Below are 23948 nucleotides of genomic sequence, written 5' to 3' on the forward strand. Positions count from 1 at the left end.
TGCAGAAGTGTGGAGACCTGAATGTTCCTGTACCCCATGTCCAAGGCCGCTCAGCACTGCTGTGTACTTTACAGTTTCAAGCCTCTGGTGTAGCTCATAGTGACTGAAGCAGACAATACCCGGGAATCAGTTTGGATGGATGTTTGGGAAAGTTTCAAATCTGTTCCTAAACTTAAGAACTTAAAGGATAAAGGTCACAATGGCGGGCATCATATACTAGTTTAATAACGAGTGAGCCGGTCACAGAATGAAGTGTGAGACAGAAGAAGAGGTTGAGAGGCCATCAGCCTAGCTTCCCAGTTGGCTTTAACAGGTTTGTCATTCTATGCTGCTGCTCCCCACTGTTGGCCTCTTGTTAGTCATGATAGACTAATGGCAAAAAATATTGGGGGGAGTGGGGGTGTATTTATCCTGAATCTTTAACCATTAGTCTGCAGACAACACACTGTATGTTACTTAGCACTTCTATATTATATCTATATATAACAGAAACTGTATGGTCAGCACTCAGAGTGAAGGATGAGGTGGGACAGAGCTCAGTGTGTGGTCAGTGTGCTCTTCCACATGGACCTACAACATTTACAAAGGTGGGATACCTCCCATAGGCCTCAACCAACATCCATACTGAGGACTGGTGTATTGACAGACTTCTCTGTCTTCATTCCGACAAGTCTCTACCAGCTCTGACAACTGAACTTGCTGGCTGCTCAGATATTTGTAGCCCTCCTGGTGCCAAGCGTTCTGTCACTTGTCATGTTATTCCTTTCCTGCTTTGGTGTGGTTTGTTTTATTAAGATTTGTTTGAATTTACGAGTGCTTTGGTTGCATGTGTGTCTGTATACCACATGTGTGCCTGATGCCCTTAAAGGTTAGAAAAGTGTTGAATACCCTGGAATTAGAGTTGATTGTGAGCACCCATGTGGGTGCCAGGAATTGATCCGAGGGCCTCCTCAAAAATAAGTGCTCTTAATCTCTAAACTCTCACACCCCATACCCATGGAGTTAGCATTTTTTTCATGCAAGGTCTCTTGCCCAAGTTGTCCTTGAAGGCACTGTGTACTTGAGGATGGACTTCAATACCTAATCCTCCAGCCTCTATCCCTAAAGAGCTGGAATTGTTTAAAAAAAAAAAAAAGCTTCAAAATTGTGCGTGTGCAGTCACTCACTTCCATAATAATAATAATAGTAATAATATAACCTGGTTGCTTGTCTAATGTCTTGCCTCAGATTCTAGCACAGGCATATGATGTCTCATTTCTTAGGTTGCTGTTCCCAGGTCAGGATTTCAGGTGGGGCTATTCCCAGATCACATCCCTTACCTGTTGCTAACAGTTGCCTACCTCCCCTTGGCACCTGGCATTGCCCTATGGCTCCTGACATTCTCTAGCAAAGATGATCGCACCAAACAGTCATTGTCTGTAAACAGCATTGCATTCCTTGTTTCTCGGGGAGCTTGAAAGAGAACTGGAGGTGATATGTACCTGGAAGGGTAGCCTGGGACAGAGTGATTCATCCCATTAATCCCAGCAAGCCGAGACTGGATGATCTCTGAGTTCAGGATCACCCTGGTCTATGAAAAGAGTTCAAAGCCACCCAGGGCTACACAGTTGAGTCCCTATCACAAAAAAGGGGAGAAAGGTAGCTGAGAGCCAATGGGAACGTAGAATCTTTTACAACATCATAGTTAAGAATATAGAGCTTATCCTCCATTTCTTTAAAAGCTGTTCTGTGCAGACATCCTTGTCTTGACTGCTGTTAGGAAGGTAAGTAGTAGAAGCTGAATGGATGGGCACACTTCTGAGTGTGTGGGGCAGCAGTGTGTGGGTGAGGAGTAAGTCACACTTAATACAGAATCTCAGGGGGTTGGGGATTTAGCTCAGTGGTAGAGCACTTGCCTAGCAAGCGCAAGGCCCTGGGTTCAGTCCCCAGCTCCGAAAAAAAGAAAGAGAAAAAAAAAAAAAAATACAGACTCTCAGGTATCTAGTTGATAATGAACTAGCTACATAGCTAAGCATGACCTTACACAACTCATCCTCTTGCCTACACCCCTAATGCTGGGACTAGAGGTCTGAGCCACCAAACCCTTACTGAAAAACACTGGAGTGGAGTCCTATTTCTAGGCTACAGGAGAACTTGTCATGATAATAATATGACTCCTGAGGGCCATATTTTCTATAATGAACAATGGAAATCTTTCTAAAATTGTGATAGATGTGGAAACCTGTATATTATAGAATTGTATGCTTAAATTTTTTTCTCCAATTTTATTGGGAAGTTGTATAATTAGCATTTTTGATGTATGTACTGAATTGCTACAAATGGAATGTATAATATGTAGGTTAGATCTCAGTAAATCTTTTTTCCTTTTTCTTTTTCTTTTCTTTTTTTTTTTTTTTCCGGAGCTGGGGACCGAACCCAGGGCCTTGCATTTGCTAGGCAAGCGCTCTACCACTGAGCTAAATCCCCAACCCCCTCAGTAAATCTTAAAAGCTCATATATACAGGTAACACATTTTTGGCAGTCCTGGTTGTTGGACCCTGGCCGTCATACACATCAAGCATACTCTGCCCTGAGCTACACCCTCACTTTCTCACAGTGGATGTCAGCACACAAACCTATTGTGTTTCTTCTTTAGATGCGAAATGGGGACCATGGGCTTCTGTTGTGTCTGGATGCATTCACTACTTTCCAGCACTGCTTCTTACGTTTCTTTCACTGTTGGGTGATCAATTCCTGGTTTCCCTTTTGTCAATTCATGAGAAAGGGTAGTTTACGTAACTATATGGTATTGATTTTTTTTTCTTTTTTTTTTTTTTTCAGAGCTGGGGACCGAACCCAGGGCCTTGCGCTTGCTAGGCAAGCGCTCTACCACTGAGCTAAATCCCCAACCCCGGTATTGATTTTTTTAACACTTCAAATAACAATTTTTTTTCCGTTTTCCTATAATTGTCACTTTTTTTTGTTTTCTACTAGTTCCACTACAGCTCTGCTCTTTTCCTAAGTGCGCTCTGCTCCAGCCCCACACTGCAGGGCAGCAGCTGTCACAGACCTCTCCTCACTTCTCCCTGTTCTAACTCATCTTTGACATAGTCTCTCCATTTAGGTTCCGCCATCACTCATATTCTGAAAATCTAAATAGAAGACTAAATTTGAGAACTTGAACATTGTAAATATTCTACACTGGCACTTCAGCTACTAATGGAAATCATAGTTAGAAAAGCTTTGTAATCAAGCCAGTCATTCTGACGCAGATCATGAATCCCAGCAATATGGACAAAAGGCAAAAAGTGTTTCAACACAACAAAGAGGTGCTCTGTATTCGAAACTTGGAAGCTTCCATTGTCAAGAAATGGTGTTTCATTTTCAGATTTGTCCCCAAACTACAAGCTTCGCTGGTTGTTGCCAATATTGTGAAACAAATGCTTATGAACATGGAGCTGGTAAAATGACCATTTATTTGAGTCAGGATCTCACTGTGGGAGTTATGTGGCTCAGGCTGCCCATTGTTCTGTACCATAAATTTGCATGTGGTAATCTGAAGCCCAGAAGCCCAGTTGCCTCCAGTGTGCTGGGGTTACATGGGGATACAAGTGTCTACTACTATGCCTGACTTTGGATGCAGGTATATTTCAGGCAAGTTACAATTCAAATTTCCTTCTCATTGTATTGATCATGGTCATTGATAGTTGGTATAGTTTTTAAAACTCTGGTAAACATTTCTGTTTGCATAGATATTTTTCTTGGATTGAAGGACTGAGTCCCGGGTTTAACAAATGTTTGCCAATTTTCTACCACATCCTACCAGGGCCTTGTAACCCTAGGCAAGTGCTGTGGGAATGAGGAGGCTGGTAGTCTGGCAATTCCAGTGTCTTTAATAATGCCAGGCTCACAGGAACTTAGCTTTCTTACCAAATCCTGTTGAACAATTGCTTCTGTGAAAGACGATCTCCCAAAAGCTTAACTGCTAGCAGCATAGAAACTGTCTAGGGCCTGAGGATACAGCTCAGATGAACTTGCCTTACACATTCGAGGACATGAGTCCAATACCCACACCATATAAAAGGCTCGGTGTGGTAGGACGATTATAATTCCTGGGTTAGGGAGGCTGAAACAAGTGGGTTCCCATCTAGCCCCGCCTGAATGCCCCAGGTCCCACGGAGAGACCCTCCCAAGTCTCCTCCACACCCCTCATCCCAGCCCTGCATCTTGCATCAGCTGACTGATCAAGTTCAAGTTCACTTGTTGTCTACAATGGTACTGTCTTTGCATCCATTCTATGGTGATGACGACATCTTACAGGATGTGTATTAGTTTTTTTCCTTCGAGACAAGGTCTCTATACAGCCCTGGCTGTTTTAGACTTTTGTGTAGACCATGCTAGCCTTGAACCTACTTCTGCTGGAATTAGGGTTATGTGCCACCACATCTAAAATATCAAATCCATGTTGCAATTTATAAAAGGCATCTCTAACCAGGTATGAAATATAACAGCTCTACTGTTTGTTGAGTTCCTCGTGGACTTTCTAATTGGGAATATGAACAGTAGTAGAGAGGCATGGTCACAGAAACTAGTAACCCCGGCATTGGGAGGAAAAGCACCCCAAGTTTGAAGCCAACCTGGTCGTTATATAAATTCCAGGCCAGTGACACCATGTGTGAACAAAAACCAAGGTTAGCAACTGTATGGTATAATCTCGAGATAAAGCCAAGCTGGCCAACTAGGCAGTGTTATTTAAATCTATCTGAGCAGTGTGGTGCTAGCTCCTGACAAGGACACCACTGGCTGCATCACATCTGGGCCCGGTGCAGGGTGTCACTTCACGCCTACACGCCACACTAGCGCTCCATCACTGCCCTCCATGACAAAGATTTCTTCAAAGGCCCAAATGGGACAATTATTGCCACACTGAGGACAGGTTCCAGCCTGCGAATCAGAAAGTATATCCAAGTACAAACGCCACCAGCAGAAACCAGATTCCTCATGGGTCAGAAGAGGTGCTTTGTGAAGGAATGCACTGCAAACTTTGGTTGCAGGGGTTGGTTGGGATGCACAGTACTGGCAATGGAACCCATGATACAGGTACTCATGAACAGGAATGGAGACAAAAGGTAAGATTCTCAAATATAGAATTAAACTAAAGAGCCAGGAAGCTTCCTTGTGCTCCCCAGGTCATCCTGCTACTCTGTGGCCTATCTATCTTACTCTTCCCTGCATGGCCTTCCCTTTGCAGTGTCTCCTTGCCTGAGGTGACTCATTTTCACCTTGTTCCAGATGCCTTTGTCATCCTTTTTCTTCACAACAGTCCTCAATAACTTCATAATAGCCCTCTTTTGAACGTGAAGACCAAGCTATGGAGAAACTGGGGACGGTTCACAGAGTACATGCTCTCTCATGAGGATCTGAGCTTGAATCCGAATCTCACAGCAGGCATGGACACACGTAGCTGTCATGCCAGCACTAGGGGTGAAACCAGGTAGCATAAAGTCCATCAAGGACCTTTCTCAGGCATATAAGGCAAAGACCAAATGTGAGAAACACTCAGCATCCTCTGATTTTCATCTGTGGACTTACAGGCAATCACAAGCTTCGTTTCCAGTAGTACCATGAAAAAGGAGATAGCAAGATTTTCTCAGATGTTTTGTTGGTCAAAAAAAAAAAAAAAAATCATGCTTGAGGCTAATGAGTACTGAGTTCTGTAACACAGGCACCCCATTACTAATTCTCAATTACAGGCATAGACAGTTTGCTTCCTTTTCAAAGTCAGTACTATATACTCAGTGTTTCACCACTGGGCACAGCACTCCCACACAAGTATAGCCCTGCCTTCATCCTATGCAGTGGAGAACTATTTCTAAGATTCAAAACAAACACCAAGTGGCTCCTACCCTTAATTTTGACCGCCTTACTCTTTAAGTTTGCTTTGTCAGCCTTGATGTATGAAAAAGCACTTCAGACTCCTCACTCCAGTCCAAGCAGCAAAAACAGCCCTACAACATACTACTTACAAAACCCTGTTTGGCATTGTTTTGTTGCTGGTTATACATGTGTATGTAGTCCTATGTGATTGAAACTTAGTTCAGGCAAGTGCTCTGCCCCAACCCCAGTCAGCTCTACCATGTCTGCTAATTGAGTCAACTTACTTTACTAAGCCACCACCCACCAGCAAAACACACACACACACACACACACACACACACACACACACACACACACACCCCCACACCACTTTGTTGCTGCTTTGGGTTTGAACACAAAGGAATCTATTTGGCCAAGAATTGGTATTCAAATTAAGGTCTGTATGATGCTTATAGAGGAACAGGTCTGGAACTCCTAATCCTGCTGCCACAGCTTCGGTGCTGAGATTGAAGCAATGTGCCAATGCACCTGGATATCCCTCTGCATTCCATCTGACTTTTACAAATACGGTAAAACACTAAATACTTACCTAGGTGAAAACAGGATCAGAAAAAAACTGGCTTTTTGTTGATGATGGGGTCTAACTATGGAGCTCAGTAAAGACAAGGCTAGCCTCAGACAGAGCTTCCGGTCTCTGCCTCTTGAGTATTGAAATCATGTCCAACACCACTAGCTCAATCATCTTAACTTAAACCGAGCATTCAAAGTTTTCATAGTACAATGACCTTTCCATAACTGGTAAGGAGTATGAAACCTGAATAGTGTTGCCTCAAACACAATGCAGAGTGGAGAACTTGAACACCGGCTCAGGATGCAGTTCAGTAGTGTTCTAGTACAAATGAGCAGGGTGCCTAGAAACCTACACCCCTGGAAATTCAAAGACTTGACACAATTCACAGAACCTACCTATTAGCACACAAACCATCACTCTGAAGCTGTTGAGGGCATCTACCTGCTTCTTGTTTAAGGTGATGAACTACTTCCTGTCTAGAAATAAGACCCAGAAATAAGATAGCAAACATGGACGGGGGGCGGGGGGGAATGTGCATGCATTTATTTTTAAGAATTCCCAATAAGGGGGAAAGTTCAACATCTTTAAAAATGTGTTTATTTTTTTTTAAAAATTTGTATACAAAAGTGTTTCGTAGTTTTTAATTCTCAAGACAGACGCCCGACCCTCCACCCACAGCCGCCCTGCTTCAGCAGTGTTTCTGGTAACCAGCCCGTTTTCCCCTTACAAGAAGTTAATGGCTCAGAATAGACCCTCCTACAGAATTTACCATCACTAACAAACTGTTCAGAGACCTAAAGAAGCTAACAAGCAAGGCTCTTCCAAAGTGAGGTTAATGGAAATCCCTATAACGTCAGTAGCTTCCAGCAAAGCACGACAAAGCACCATCAAAGGCTGAAAGCTAAAAATAGATATTTAATAATATTCCATTTTTTATTGGAAAACTCTTTAAATTACATTAAATAAGTCTCTTTTCCCCCAAAGAAATTGTCTAGCTTTTATGATGCCTGTATAAGTAGGTGACGGTAAGCAGACACGATCAGTGAAAGCACAGTGCAGTGACTTGATCCACTTGCCTAGAACCAAAGAGACCTGTGCCACACCTGAGGACAAACAGCAGCGTGGTGGGAGTAACCATGCCACAGACAACACAATCGGGACACCTTCCAGTGACGCCTGCAGGCAGGGGTTCTGGCAGTCTGAGAAAGCAGTAGCAAGATAGGTAAGGGAAACGCCAACAACCCCCACCCTCACCCGCACCAATGTAAGCTGCAGTTTGTTCTCTGCATTGCAACACTGCAAACAGTGTATCTGTGCATCAGAACCGTAGACACTGTTCGAGAAAAGGCTGTTCCTCAGTGACACCAACAGGCTGATGGGCACACGCTGACTTAAACCAGATTCTGAAAGATGAAAATGTGACTTGAAAGATCAACTCCTTGGAACTAGAAAAAGTAATTAATACAGAACAGTTTTATCAGTCATGAAATAAAGCTCAGTATGAACAGATACCTTCCTTTTCCCATCTACACATGGAATCCATCTATGTACAGTATACCTGACTCCACTGCTGATTCCCAAATTCGCATTAAGCCCGTACCCTACCGAAACTTCACTTCTGTGCTGCTACACTAGACTGCAAAACCGTAACTCTCCTGCAGTTTTAAAAGCTGTGTGAGGCCTACGCTCACAACCCGGCTTCCACATTTGTCAACTTGGTCAACAGCCTCACCAGTGATATATAACACGCTGTGTTCTACAGTGGGAGCGAAGCCCGCTGTCAACTGTTTTCTGCAGATACTTGAGTTTTTGCATAGTGTTAAATGCCATCAACAATCAGAAATATAAAAAAATTTCAAAAAATGTTTTAATCTCATTTGATAGGTAAGTTACACTTCTCAAAGGCAAAATATTTGATTCCAAACACTTACATGTTTTTTGAATTCAAAGTTCCCAACATGCTCAAAGTTTTATACTAAAAGTCAGGCATAGGCTCAGGAAAAAAAGGCTGGATTATGTAAAAGCATGTCAGAGGACCAGCGAGTACCAAGGAATCCTAACTGGGATTTCACTAAGACTGTGGAGTAGGGGTTAAGACTGGACACACACCTCCCACGAGGTGTCTCACAGAAGCTGCCTGCCTTTCCCTTTCCAGAGCATGGGAGTAAAGGCGCCACCACGCCTAGACCAAGACAGAACCTTTTCAGGACTCACTAAGATGATAAACTCTCAAATGAAATTTACAAAAATAATTTCCATCGGGGCAAGTTTTACTAGATCTAGATTTTGAGTAGTTTTCCTAAATGTATGTAAAACCAGGATAGAAGCCTAAGCCTCTGCTTTAAGATGAACTAAACCTACAAGATGGGAAATAAAAGAATAAAAAGACCACCAGGAGAACAGTGAGGAAGTCCCACAGAAGGTCTATGATCATATTAAATGAAGAAAACCCCCAAGCAGCCTGGTGTATGAAACCTGGACAGCCTTGAGTTCATGGTTCTCACACCCAAGTTCTAGGGTCACAGAGATGATAGCATAATCATGTAAAATCTATGACACCATGTTATATGCACACATGGAAGCTGTCTGAAACCAATATGCAAAAAATATAAAATAAAAAACAAAGGGTCTGGGGATTTAGCTCAGTGGTAGAGCGCTTACCTAGGAAGCGCAAGGCCCTGGGTTCAGTCCCCAGCTCCGAAAAAAAAGAACCAAAAAAAAAAAAAAAAAAGACAATAAGTAGAAACAGCTGCCTCCAAGACAAAGTGGTGCTGCTTGACGTCTACCCAGACACTACGCCCTGACAATGCAGGCAGAGAGGAATGCAAGGAAGATGTATGCATTTCCATACCTAAATATCAATGTTACCACCCTCCATTAAACAGTCCTAACTGACAACGGAGGTCAACGGTCCAGAATTTCTGACATTTCCAGCTTATCTGAGAAGATAAAGAAAAAGACAAAGTCCCAGCTATTGAAAATAAAGAAAACCTTGTCTCCTTTGGCATCTTTATAAAATGACCTACAGCAATAAGGATGTAGCTGCCGCGGGCGGGAATGTGTGCATCACAGACATGGGGAGCAGCAGCCTGAGCTTAGTGCAGGGCAGCGAGCCCAAGTCACTGTTGACTGGGAAAGCCTTATGAGCTGCTGGAAGAACCTTCACATCTGTAATGTAATGTATTGATGGCTCATTTATTGCTTGTAGTATCGAGATTATTAAAAGTCAAATGAAGTTATGCTGAGTTAATAGGTTCAGAAAGTATTTTTGAAATACTTCATGACTATAAGATCAATCAACTCTTCGAGAAACAAACCTTTTAGAATATGACTTTCAATATACATACAGCCTTACTTTAACTCAGTCTGATTCCATTACATTTCTGTAATTTATGCATTGGTTCTCAAAATCTTTAATTATATCTCCTATGTAACAACTGCCTACATAAATTCACTTGAACCTTAATAAAGATGGTTAAATTAAGTATCTGAGTTTGCAAAACCAATTTGCAAAACTATTAATTTTCAAGCTTTGGAACTTAGAATGAGATACGACAGTTACTAAGGACAGGAAGTCTATGTACAAGAAAAGGTAAAGTTTCAATTCTCACATTATCAGAAACATCATAAAAAGCTAGATTTAGAGCACACCCCTGTTCCTATGTGCATCTGGTATGTACAGCGAGACACCACAGCTTTCGTGTGTCAACATGGGGAGTGCAGTAACTCAAGTGTCTGACAAAGAAAACTGTCACGCCCAACTCAGGCTGAGCACGAGGGGACAGGTGCTGCACCCTTCAAGTTTCCAAAGACTTTATCATTTTAAAACTTAATGTCAAAATCACTGAAAAACTAAGCAGTGTCCTTTTATTAAATCTGGAAATACTGCAACATCAAGTATTTTCTCCTTTTATAAGAGAAATGAAATTGGCAGCTCCTTTGTTACATTCCTACTTACAAAGTGAAGAGCTTGGACAAAACATTCCAAACCTATGAGCTAAAAGTGGAACACGGGACACTGTTCCTCAGCACGTTTCCCACCAAACACAAAAGAAACTGACCATGAGACTCTCCACTCTGGATGGTGACAAGGAAAAAAGACAGTCCCCACCAGTCCACAGGGACGAAAAAGCTCTGATTAGGTCACCATCTTTAAATCAGGATAAATCTCATAATTCAAAAATGTCCTAACGCTTAAAAGGGTGGTCTTTCAGCTACCCGTTCTAAGAGGTCAAGCATGCAAGTAAGTCACAGGCACAGAGGATCCATGTTCAGGCTTGAGGGACTGTGATGCTACTCCACAAGGTAGGGCCAACACTCGAGTGTTATCCTAGTTACTCAACAGAACCCTGAAGCAAACTCACTAGTCTGTCACACTGCTAAACACTAAAGTAGCATGTTTTCCCATGGTTTTAGCTTAGCTCAAAGGATTTTTACACTACCAAGAAAAAAATTAAAGTATTTTCCCTTTTTAAATTTACACAGACGTTTAATTAGCTTTATTTACAGAGCAGGTAATTTTTTTTTTTTTTTTTGCAGTCTCCAATGGTGCCTAGGTAACATCATTAGGCAAGAATGCCAGTTTAAAAGAAATTTATGCAGAATCCTAAAAATGACAGGTGTGGACGCTCCTCAGGAAGGGGCGAGCGTGGCTGGCAGCTCCTGTGCCTCAGTTACTCAGAAGCAGTTCTGTTGCAGTCTCTACATCCCATGATTTTGAAGACAAGGCCACTATTACTGCGTTCTGTAAAGAAGAGGACAAGAGCAATCACATCCCATGAACACTAAATCCTCTCCTCACTGAGAGTCATGTATTCTCCCTCTTCCAATGCCTGGAAGCAACCATCACTGATGCCAGTAACAAAACACTATTAGCCAAAACCAAGTTTTTAAAATCGCTAGCCCCCTTCTGTAAGCAGAAGTTTGAAAGTTTGAAATGAGTAGTAAAGTCAATTCCTCTGGTACTTACCCTATCAAAACCCATAGCACAGAGGTTTTCTATTTTTTTGGTGTATTCTGGACTAGACACTGGTGCTCCAGCATACACGTGTGCCCAAAGTCGAGCTGTCTGCTTGAACATTTCAGGATTTTGTTTGTACTATGTGGATAGAAAATGCAGTTAACAAGACAGTACAATGAGAGTTACCACAGCTGCTCAATTATGCCATGCTTGTTCCAAAGAAAGTACATTTATGTTTGAGATGTAACTCATTTGGTCTGGGCTGTAGAGATCAATGGGAGTATTAGCTTAGTAAGCCCACGTCCAGAAATCCAGTTACCAGTACCCCATGTGCCAAAACACAAAAGGTGTCGCTTTCCATTGCAGAAATGCCATTCAAGGAATGAAGCTTTGTGAAAATAAAAGACAAAGTTAATACTCTTTGAACAAACATCTAATATTAAATGAACTTTATCAAAATGTTCTAATCATTGTACAGCAAAATACATCTTAACTCAACAAACATCAGTAGCATGTAAAGTTCCATAAACATTAGCTGATAAATATAACATTGATAAATATAAATAGCATCAGATATGCTTCTAGGCAGAACTCAAGTTCTGACAGACAGCTAGATGCATAGAGCTGTACTGTACAGAATTCAAAGTAAACAGAACACTCAAAGGTCTAACTTACATTACTTTTGAAGACAATTTAAAAACTCACAAAAGAGCCCTTCGAGAAAAGATTTCACACATGAAACTGAAAAAGGTAAGGTAAATTCATTTTAATATTTCTTATCAAAGTACCATTTTTAAATTTGTTTTACATTGTTTGTGTAGATGAACACATGTTGAAATGCCAGGAAGGCCAAGAAGAGGACAGTAATAGCTACCCGCTGTGGGGGCTGAGACCTGAGCCATCCAGCTCTCTAGCACGAGCAGAGGCTGAGTAAATCCACTGTACCTCTCCCCTGACATTGCTTTCTCTCTATACAACAGTTCACAATTTGTAGCACTGTCTAGCATAGAACATGCTATCTCTACTTAGTCCAGACTTGCCTCAAATTTAGAGATCTGCCAACTTCTAACTATAGAGTGCTAAGATTGAGGGCTTCTGACTCATAGCCAGCTCTTAGCAAACCAAAAGGCTAATCTATCTTAAAGTAAGACAATGTACCTAATGTATTTCAAGCAATACTTTTTAACAAACAACACAAGCATTATTTTAGGTATTAAAAGTCAGCTATGGAAGACAAGAGATGGCTCAGTGGTTGAAGGAACTGGCTGGACTCGAGAGGACCAGGGTTCAATTCCCAGCACCACATGGAAGTCCACATCTGCCTGTGCCTCTAGGATCCAATACCCCCAGACACATACATTCAGGCAATGCGCATAACATAAATAATTTTTTCAAAAGTGATCTTTTATTTTATATCTCAATTTAATCTCAATATGCAGGAAAATCAGAGCTAAACTTCAGGAAAGATTGCTACCAAATATTAAGGAATAGAGGCGGTAGTTGCAAGCAGTTTAGTCTAGCAGTGGAACTGAGGGAGCATGATCAAAAAGAATAAGCAGATAGATACTTAAAGCCATAAGGAAGGCCTGGACAGACGGCTCAGAACACTTGCTGTTATTCAGAAGACCAGAAATCAATTCCCAACACCAACATTTGTGGTCTAGTTTCAACTCAAGGGTATCCAGAACCTTCCTGATACATCTACAGGTACTCCCAGCACTTAAACATACCCGGAGACACAGGAACAGAATTTTAAAAATAAGTCTTTTTTTTCACCCCCTTAAACAGCCATGAGGACAAAGAAATTTGAGCTGAAACAACAGCTCAGCAGCCAAGGACACGAGTACAGGACGGAACAGTTGTCCTTTGACCTGTAGCCACGTGCTGTGAGCACACATTAACAAAGCACGTTTTTAAAAAATTATTCTTATTTCATGTGCATTCATGTTTTGCCTGCATATATGTCTATGTGAAGGTGCCGTGTCCCCTGAAACTAGCGATACAGGCTGTTATGAGCTGCCACGTGGGTGCTGTGACTTGAACCTGGGTCCTTTGGAAGAGCAGTCGGTGCTCTTAAGTGCTGAGCTATTTCTCCAGCCAAACTAAAAAACATTTTAAAGGGACATTTTTACAATGTCAAAGGCTGGCTGATGTTTCCTTAAAGAGGAAGCGAGGAAAGCAACACAATGACATAAGAACAATCGCAAAGACTCATGAACGCCAAGAACAGCACGTAGAGTCAAGTGTTCACGAAGAGCTTGAATCATGAAAAACTTCTGCAATGCAGAGATCTGGACATCAGTGAAAAGTGGGGTTCCTAACCGGTATTTGTTTATTCTTTGTTTATTGTTATTTGTTTATTATATGACATGATTTTATTATACGTGACAAAATTATTCCATTAAAAGAATCTACTTCCAAATTTAGTCCCAACAGAGAATTCTCACATGCTGACATCAAACGTCAGCGCTGCACACAGAGCTCTAAGAGCCTTTCAGCTGCTCTTACCTGATTTGCTACTACTGCATCTTGGGGGTCATCTGGTTCTGCAGCGGCCAGCAGTGCTTGCAATGACAATAATACTGTGCGCAGAGTCATTGCTGCTGCCCTAAATTTCAAATTTGAAAAATATTCCAGTTAAAAAGACTTTGAATGACATAAATGGCATCTGTTTTCTGAACTGAAACAAAATATACTAGAACTAAAAATTGTAGTTTGTATAACTGCCAAATTTTTATTTTTACAAGCCAATTTCTAAGAATTCAAGTCACCTCATCCTGACCTGACCTTGCTTTTTCTCTGCTTGTTTTATTTACCTACCCTGTAAGCTTTATCTACTGATGTCAGTCTTCATTTTTTTCTTAGATTTTGTCTGCAGGTATGTATGGACCCATATTTGGTGCTCACGGAGGTGAGAACTAGGTAGACATGTTTCTGAGTCACTCTATGGATGCTGAGACCCAAAGCCTGGTCCTCTATGAGAACCACTAAGTGAGCCCTCTCAATCCCTTACCCATATTTCACAGTGAAGTGACATAAATCTAAGTTACTAATACTGAACATGGACTTTCTATACTTTTAATTATGTCTGTGTATGTGACTATGAGTAACAGGTGCATAGAGGACAGAGGCTGATCTTCTCCTGATGGAGTTACACAGTTGTAAGCCACCCACCATGGGTACCAGGAATTCATCTTGGACCACTGAAGAACAAGCAGTGCATGCCCTTAACCAGTTTTATGCTAAATAATGATAATGATAAATAATGATAAATTGCCTTCCAAGAATTCTGTTCAATCCATAATATTCCAAACTAGAACAAATCTTTATTTAAAACATTATACTTGAGGTTGGAGAGATGGCTCAGAATTAATCTGTGTGTATAGTTCTTGCAAAGGTCCCAGCACCATGCTGGCAGCTAGCAAATAACCTGAAACTGCAGCTCCAGGGGACCTGATGCTCTCTGGCCTCTGTAGGCTCCCACATGGACCTCATATACCCACAACAAAGCACAAACATCATGAGAAATAAAAATGAATCTTATAATTTTAGTCATGGTCCTGAATATATTTACAACAAAAACCTTGGTCTTTATGAAACAATTATTTATTTAAAATTTGCTTCACTAATACTGAAATATTTACAATGCTAACAGGGCAGTGATGGCATGAGACATTTGGGAGGCAGAGGAAAGTGGATCTCTGTGAATTCAAAGCCAGCCTGGTCTCCAGAGCTAGCTCCAGACAGCCAGGGCTACACAAAGAAACCCTACCTCAAAAAAGTAAAATAGGGCTGGAGAGATGGCTCAGAGGTTAAGAGCACCCAACTGCTCTTCCAGAGGTCATGAGTTCAATTCCCAGCAACCACATGGTGGCTCACAACCATCTGTAAAGAGGTCTGATGCCCTCTTCTGGTGTCTGAAGACAGCTACAGTGTACTCGTATATAATAAATGGATAAATCTTAAAAAAAAAAAAAAAAAAGTAAAATAAGGGTGAATAGCACGCTAACACACATTGAAGAATCCAGTAGCAACCTCTAGTTGAGGTGCTGGACCGTCACACAAAGGCTGTGGGAAAGCAAGCACACTACTTTTCAGCTCTAACTGTAGCCACATTAAGCTCAATTTTTAACTACACAAAGGTTTGTTCTAAACCAGCTTTTTGTGGTTGAGTTCCTAATTCCTTAAATCAAAGTAAACACAACCCCTAGTGACTATTTTCATTTTCCATGAATAATACACAACAGACAAGCCTAGATGTTTAGGCAAGAAAAGAAAGAAAGAAATAAAAAGGAAAGAAAGTAATAGAAAAACCCTCAACTGATTGGAAGCAGCATGTGTAAAGCAGTGAATTTCAGTAAATGTTCCTCTGAGTGGTGGCATGAGCAGGAACGGGGACATGGTTTTATGGATATAGTCTACTATGTCATCTTAAGACAGATGAAAAACAGGATCCTCCTGTCTCATCCTCCCAACTGGAGTAACTTCAGGGCTGTATTACTCATGCTCAATAGACGACTTAGGGATTAAAGAAATGAGCATTTTCCTCACCCAAGGCCTGCATAACTAGAAGATAGGATTGTCTGAGCAAATAGTCCCATGAAAATGACGAAAGACAGTTACTTGTAGAACACTGTTCCTCATGTGCTAATCAGCAGCAGCTGTTCTTCACCAATAAAGTACGTTTCACACAATTTAGGTCTATATTTCATATATTAATATTTCAAATATTAATTATTTCATATATTAAAATATCCACTATCCATCAGTCTCTCAAATAATCTTAGGAAAGCAAGACATGGTAGCATAGATCTATAATCCAAGCAATGTGGGTGATGAAGGAATAAGGTTACCCTAATATAAAGAGTCTGTCTAATATAAGGGCAGAGGGGAAAATAATTAGAATGAAAATTTCTAACTGATTAATTTATTCTTCTAGGGAAGCTAGAACAATTGGGGAGACCTGGCTTGATGCTTACAAAGTAGCTGACACTTCCTGGCACAGTGCTATAAACGTTTATACCTAGCACTTGGTAGATACAGAAGACCAAGACTTACAGTTAATGCTCAACTATATAAAAAGTTCTAGGCTACCTTGGCCCAAGACCTGTCCCAAAAAAACAAAAAAGCAGAGTGGAGTAAATAAAATAGATTCACACACTGAATCAGTATTTAAAACACAGTATGTGATCTTTAAGCAGTTTAGTGTCCAAGAGCATGGGAGGCAGAGGCTAGCCTGGTTTACCATTTACGCAAACAGCTGCACTGCTTTAGATCCTAGCTGACAAGAGAGTCAGATTTTGTCTGGACCTAGATGTTCAATTTCCTAAGAGCTTCAACGTTAATTTTCAACCTAGAGTTGTGATATATTTTTAGCACATTCTGAGGACGATGAGACAGCTAAATAGACAAAAAATCACTTCCGATGAACCTGGAGACCCAAGTTCATCCTCAGGACTGAGATAAAATTTCAAAGAAAGAGCAGATTACACATTGCTGTCCTATGACCTTCACACAGACCCACACCCACATCATATGCACAGACAATAAATAAGCTCTTAAATAAATAAAGGTTGAAATGTATATAGGCAAACTTAACCCTAAGTATTTGTATCTTTCTTCCCACTATTACAAAGATGAAAACTCATTCCTGAAGAGGTGTCTATTACTCTAGTTCTAATATTTTACCAATCTCGGACAGACAGATGCTTCAGTGAGTAAACTCACTCAGAACCGGGTGCGGTGCCCGCGCCTTTAATCCCAGTGCCTGGGAGCCAGAGGCAGGTCCAGGAGAGCCAGGGCTCCATAGTGAGACACTGTCTCAGTCCCCAGCACACATGAATGGCAGCTTATATCTGTACAGTACAGGTTTCAACACTCTCTATGACTTCCACAGGAGTCAAGCATGCACATGGTACACACATACATAAACAAAATGAAATAATTTTTAAAAAATTAAAAGGTTGCATTTAAAGGCACATGCACATTTAAAAGTAAGCTAGATTTATCAGCAAAAAGATAACTTATACTAGCAAAACAATTACAAAAATAAGACACAAGTATAACATCATTAAATTGCAATGTGCGACACAAACTGGTTCCCTAGTAAGTGAGTGGACTCTGCTTTGTTTTATGGTGTTAACTGAACCAGGTCAAGAACTCTAACACGGCGTGGTCTGAGATTAAGGCCAAGTCTACCAAATTTTGCCCAATCTTAATTTTTTGGTTCAGCACTGAAAAAGATTTTCATTCTGTGCCCTCACAAGGCCCCAAATTCACGCTGAAATTACAGACGTTGGGTGACCATGCTTAACTCGTATATTTAAATAAGAAAATAATTTATGTGCTTTCAAAGGTTTTTTTTTTTTTTTAATTTTTGGAGACAATGTCTGTTAAAATATAGTGATAAAGTATCACATAGTAACCTCTGGAGAAACACTATAAAGAAAATAGTTTATACATACATATATACATATTATGTATGTTTGTGTGTGTATGCATGTATGTATGTGTGTGTGTATATATGCATAACTTGGCTAAAGTACTTATACTTTTTAAATTTTATTTTATATATATGAGTATTTTAGATGCATGTATGCCTGTGTATCAAGGGCAGGCCTGGTGCATGCAGAGGCCAGAAGAGGGTATGTGATCCCCTGAGACTGGAGTTATAAAAAGGTATGAGCTGCCATGTAGGCGCTGGGAATTGAACCTGGGTCCTCTGTAAGAGCAAACAATGTTCTCAACAACTGAGACATCTTTTCAGACACTAAATTACTTCTTTTAAGAAAATCTAAGGGCTGGAGAGATGGCTCAGGGGTTAAGACCTCTGTTTCCCAGAGGTCAAGAGTTCAATTCCGAGCAACCACATGGTGACTTACAACCATCTGTAATGGATTCTATGCCTACTTCTGTTGTATCTGAAGACAGCGACAGTGTACTCATATACATAAAAATAGTTTTTAAATTTTATTTTTTAAAAAAGTAAGTTTAAATAGTAAAAGAAGTTCGAAATATAAGAACCTCACATCAGCCAGGCAGTGGTGGTGCTCGTGATTAATCACAGGACTCGGGAGGCAGACGCAAGTGGATATTTATGAGTTCAAGTTAAGCATGGTCTACAGAGTGAGTTCCAGGACAGCCGGGTCTACACAGAGAAACCCCATCTCAAAAAAGATACAAAAAGAGAATCTCTTATCCAAACAATTACGCTCATAGCAACAATCGTAACTGCAATACAAATATAAAAAAAACATGTGGGGTTGGGGATTTAGCTCAGTGGTAGCTCAGTGGGTTCGGTCCCCAGCACCAAAAAAAAAAAAAAAAAAAAAAGTAAAATCTTATACATTAATAGAAAAAAAGACCTAAACAAAAAACTAAGAACAAAACACAAGAAGATTGCTTCATGATAATTGTATTTGGGGCTGGAGAGATGGTTCAGCGGTTAAGAGCACTCACTGGCTGCTCTTCCAGAGGTTCTGAGTTCAATTCCCAGCAACCACATGGTGGCTCACAACCATCTGTCATGGGATCCAATTCCCTCTTCTAGTGTGTCTGAAGACAGCTACAGTGTACTCATATACATAAAATAAATGAAATAAATCTTTTTAAAAAAGTGAAATGACATTAGTGATAATTTAAAAAAAAAAAGTTAATCCAACTTAATCTACTTCTGCAAAGAGAGCCAAAGAGAGGGAAGCAGAGACTTCAACACAATCACACACTCACGCTCACAGCCTCAGACACAAGTGCTCAAAGGTGAAGCACTTTCCACTGATAAATGAATAGAAAAGTATTTTAGTTTAAACTATTTCACTTTAAAATATAATCTTGTGACATGTGCAATGCTACCATAAAGCTAAACCTTAAAACTATATGAATTTAGATAAATCAGACATATACAGTCAAATTACTTTATGATTCTAATGAAAGGCAGCTAGTATATTCAAATTTATAGTTTTATCTTTTAGGTTAGAAAAGATTCTGGAAATTATCTGTATAAGGTATATATAACTTAACATCATTTAACCACAGACTTAAAAATGGACAGGATGAAACAATGTGTCCCTTTCCCACAATCCCTCAGGATACTCTATATATTTGGGAATGGTTGCCCCATGCTGGTGACAAGGGCTATCTGCCATTAAGAAGCTAGTGGCTCAAAAACACACAACCAAGATGGAAAAAAATCCTCATGGAGTGAGCCTCAAAAATTACTCTGTGTACATGGAGATCTGAAAATTGTCAAGAAAGGAGACAGGAACTCAAGAAATGACAGCATTATCTGGGCTGAATATGCAATATGCCTGGCATGTACTCAAGGGGAGGACTCAAAACAAGCCTGAGAGTTTTCGCATTTGTTACGTTGGTTTGAGTGTATTTCAAATTGGATGGACTCATGTATTTGAACACTTGGTCCCCAAGTAATAGCACTGAGGGAAGTTTATGAAAATTTTGGAATCTAAAGCCTTCCTGGACAATGTAGTCACTAGAAGCAGACTTTATAGCTTCCTTATTCCCAGTCCATTCTCTGGCTGTTACGCCAAGGATATGTGAAAGGCAGCTGTTTTGGCTACCTGCTGCCATTTGGTCCCTAATATTATGGACTCTTACCTTCTGGACCCATAAGACAAAATAAATAGTTTCATTTCTGAGGTGCGCACGATCATGGTATTTTATCACATCAGCAGAAAAGTAACATACATTCTATTTTCCTACCACCTTTTAAAATCTAGAATAGTCAACATGTACACTTGCCTGTCACCTGCCAAAGTTATAAAACCAAATACGTAGTTAAAATGACTTATCTCCTCATCTTCAAAGAGACCCTGTTTCAGAAGGAACTGACAGTGGTGGTATGATATACAAAACCTATTTCTGGCTTCCTGTCTCAAAAGTAAAGGGGGGGGGGGGCCGGGAGTGGCCAAAAACAAATAACTAAATGGGTGAATAAATAAATGAAGACCAATGAAAACAAAGTCGGGAGAACATGGCGTGGAGGTATTCAGGGAGTTGAAGGGATAAAATAAGAAGGAACAGAATCATATTTTAATGTATATATGTGAAATTCTCAAAAAAAATTGCTTTTTTTTTTTAAATAATACTAATGAGGCATGGTGGTACAGTCTTAAATCTCAACACTAAGGGAGCAGAGGCAGGTAGACCAGAGACTACTATATAGACCAGACTAGCCTGGTCTATATAGTAAGATTCTGTCTGGTTAGACAGACAAATGGACAGACAGACAGAAGGCAGATAAGCAAATAAATCCATACTTAAACAGTACAATTCTACCAATGATATTCTCACTGACACTTTGAAATAACTACTGCAAATATCAACAAACCTACTTGGCCAACACTAAAGAACAGAGAAATTTCATCTCTGAATAGAATTAATGCCTATTTTTATTGTTTTAGATTAATCTTTAAAATTTAAATTTGTTAATGTGAAAATTTAAATTTACGAAAAAACTCTTACATTCTATTCATTCTTGTCTCAAATGCTGATTGCATCAGCAGTTCACTGAGGTTTCTAGGATTTCATGAGGATAATTAATTCTATTTTATGAAGTACTAAACTTCAAATGGAAATATGCAGTTTCAAGATATATTGGTTTGGAGACAACGAATCAGCTCAGTAGATAAAGAACTTATGGAGCAAGCCGGGCAAGTAAATTCTATGCCCAGATTGCTTTCATGTGAAATGGCCTGCTTAAGGCAGTGAAAGACTGGGAGGGGACAGACAGTTCCTGTAATCATCCAGACAAGTGTCAAGCAACATTGAATGTGGGTCAAAGCAATAGTAAGGAAGTTGTTTGTGAGATGTAAGTCTTATTTATAGACAGGAGTACACAACAACAGAAGAAAAAATAAGACAAACCAAGCAAGAGATGATGGTGCATGCCTTTAGCCCCAGTACTTGGAAGGCAGAGATGACCAGGCTGGTCTATAAAGGAAACCCCGGGATAGTGAAGGCTATACAGTGAGATCCTCTGTCAGTTAAAAAAGAAAGAGAGAAAAAGAATCCAAAAGAGGAAGACTATGGAAAGAGAAAAAGGATCTTGTTATTTACTTTTGTGTATAGTGTTCGTTCTGCCTGCAGCTTATTTGGGAACCATTAGTGATTCGAGCACTCCCTCAGCCAGAGGAGGACATCCAAGCCACGGCACTATACCATGTGGGTACTGGGACACCAACCCAAGATGTTGGCCACTGTTTTTATCTGCTGAGCATCTCTCCTCTGCCTCCTGAATGCTGAGATTTTTTTAAAAAAACTATGCACCCTAACCACAAGAAGAGCAGGTTTTAGGTGGTCATTTTTAACACACTTAAAATGTTTATTATTAATTCAAATACAGATAAGTAGACGTCAGCACGAGCTTGGAATGTAACAAAGATACTTATGTGTTCTCAAGATGGTTCCACGGATAGAAGTACTAGCCACCAAGTCTTGCCAGGTTTGATGTACTAAGGGGGTCCCAACTACAGAAATTGTCCTCTGCTCTCTCCATGCTCTTACATATGCACAAATCCACCAATGTTTAAAAATGTAAAAATAAATAGCAATAAATAGGAAGAATATTGGTAACTTTCCAGTTTGTAATTGGGAAAATATGAAATTAGAGTTCATCAAGTAGCAAAGATGGAAAAGAAGATTCTGGATTCTCTGCAGATCCTCATGTGCAAAGAACCAGGAGACACAGAAAAAACTAGCAGGTTATGAAAAAACAAGGAAACCCGCAATGGACATCCAGGAAGCAAACAGAACATGCAAATGTGCACCGATGTCAAATAGTCATGAAGGTATAGAGGCTGAAACTATTTCCCTTTGTTTGATGATGTCACTTCTCTTTTTCCCCTTTCAAAGCAGTGTTTCCCCAGTGAGGACTATCTGCTAACTTACCATCACCACACCTCAGCCTCCCAAGCACTGGAGTCACAAGTGTGAAATACTTTACTTGAATTCATTTTGTACTTCTGGACAGTTTTTCTACTAATAAGATTCTATACTAATTATGAATGCAAATTTATGTCTATACCTAACACCATCAGATTAATTAGTGCTAAAATTAGTACCAGCTTCATTCTAAAATCCATACATGATCCAAAACCAAGTTCTCAAAGGCCAATGTGTACCTCATTAGCCTCGTCTCAAAAATGAGAAAGCTAAAAGACACAAATCTGCTTATAGCCACACAGCCGTGCAAGTAGAAGGGAGATTGAAATTTGATGGCTACAAAAACAGGAACTCTTAAATACTCAATAGCCACAGGAAGGATGAATATACTCTTAAGGGTAGGGCAGGAGAGGCTCAGTTCAAACCCTAGCTTGGGCTCCACAGCAAAACCTTCTTTTAAAAGGAAAAAAAAAAAAAAAACCAGTGTGCGAAAGCACATGCATGCAAACATGGGAGTGCACTCCAGGGAAAGCGTTCAGCCAGCGAAGGTGCTTGCTGCTTCCCACTGCTACCTTGAGATCGGCCCTGAGAACAAAGTGCAGAGTATAGATGCCTGCAGGTTGCAATCTGGTTTCCATAACATACTGTAGCATGTTCATACATGTGAGCATGTATTCATGTGCACCCATGCACACACAAACATATACACGCGCATGTCAAAAGCCAAAATATGCAAAATAAAATAACTAGACAAGTCTTAGGTAAAGAAAATATCTTTACCTAAGTACCTTGCAAAAGTACCTTAACACCTACGAACCTTAACCATATTCCATCAATACAACTTTGGACAACTTTTGCCTGTATTTTATCTTAAAGATAACTGCTTCAACTTACATTTCTAATCCATTATAAATACCTTTCTAAGATAACAGAGAAGGAAATTTACCAAAATAAAAAGATGAAACAAGATTTTTTAAATATAAAATTAGCACTTGATATTACTTAAAAATGTATCCATTTAAAGAGCTATCGTGATCTCAATTAAAATATGATGTTCGGTGTACTTAAGAGAACTTATAAATTAGTGCCTAAGGTATAACCTATGTTTTGGAATGTAACACTTAACATTTATAGTCTTGGTTCTCCTATGAGACAGAGAAGAGAAAGCAAATTCAGAGATCTCTTACCATTGATCTTTCAGGATATCCAAACAAATAGCCCCTGTGACGGAACTAATATTAGGGTGCCATATTTTAGTGATAAACCGGACCTAGAATATAAAGCACACTTGAGTTTTTAAGTAATAAGGGGGACAAAAACAAAAACAAAAAAAAAAAAGAGGAAACAAACAAACAACCCAATAAGGTAGAATATACCTTGAAGAAATGATGTCCCAAGATATATGACATGACATACTTTTATGACATTATTCCAAGAAGGCATATAGTAAAAACTCTTCAGTAGGCCAAATGTTTTTAATGTACATTCTACATCCAAACAAACAAATTATCAGATATTTACTCTGTATCTAGTATTACCCTAGATATGAGAAATTATAGACTATAAAATCCATTATATTACAATATCATGTAAAATCAAATAGATAATGATACCTACACAAGTATAAGGTAAGGTCCAAACCAGGCTTAAAGAAAAGCGGGT

At 39.9% G+C, this 23948-nt stretch overlaps 1 protein-coding gene across 6 annotated transcripts in view; it reads right to left on the bottom strand.

Moving 5' to 3' along the window:
• Positions 1-6940: 6940 nt before the first annotated feature.
• Ube2k (ubiquitin-conjugating enzyme E2K) overlaps positions 6941-23948 on the bottom strand; it is a 66145-nt gene continuing 49137 nt past the window's right edge. For 4 of the 6 annotated variants that reach the window (XM_039091716.2, XM_039091717.2, XM_063272925.1 and 1 more), the window contains 4 exons: positions 23474-23556; positions 13896-13995; positions 11397-11525; positions 10896-11171 (listed from right to left, as the gene is read on the bottom strand). In XM_039091716.2, coding sequence (XP_038947644.1) covers positions 11097-11171; positions 11397-11525; positions 13896-13995; positions 23474-23556 — 387 coding nt within the window. In that variant the 3' untranslated portion in view covers positions 10896-11096. Of the gene's footprint in view, positions 11172-11396; positions 11526-13895; positions 13996-23473; positions 23557-23948 lie in introns of all 6 variants that reach the window. The other 2 variants (NM_001106006.1, XM_063272927.1) reach the window with 2 other exon arrangements.

This window comes from Rattus norvegicus, chromosome 14, assembly GCF_036323735.1.
Source record: "Rattus norvegicus strain BN/NHsdMcwi chromosome 14, GRCr8, whole genome shotgun sequence".
NCBI classification, from domain to species: Eukaryota; Metazoa; Chordata; class Mammalia; order Rodentia; family Muridae; genus Rattus; species Rattus norvegicus.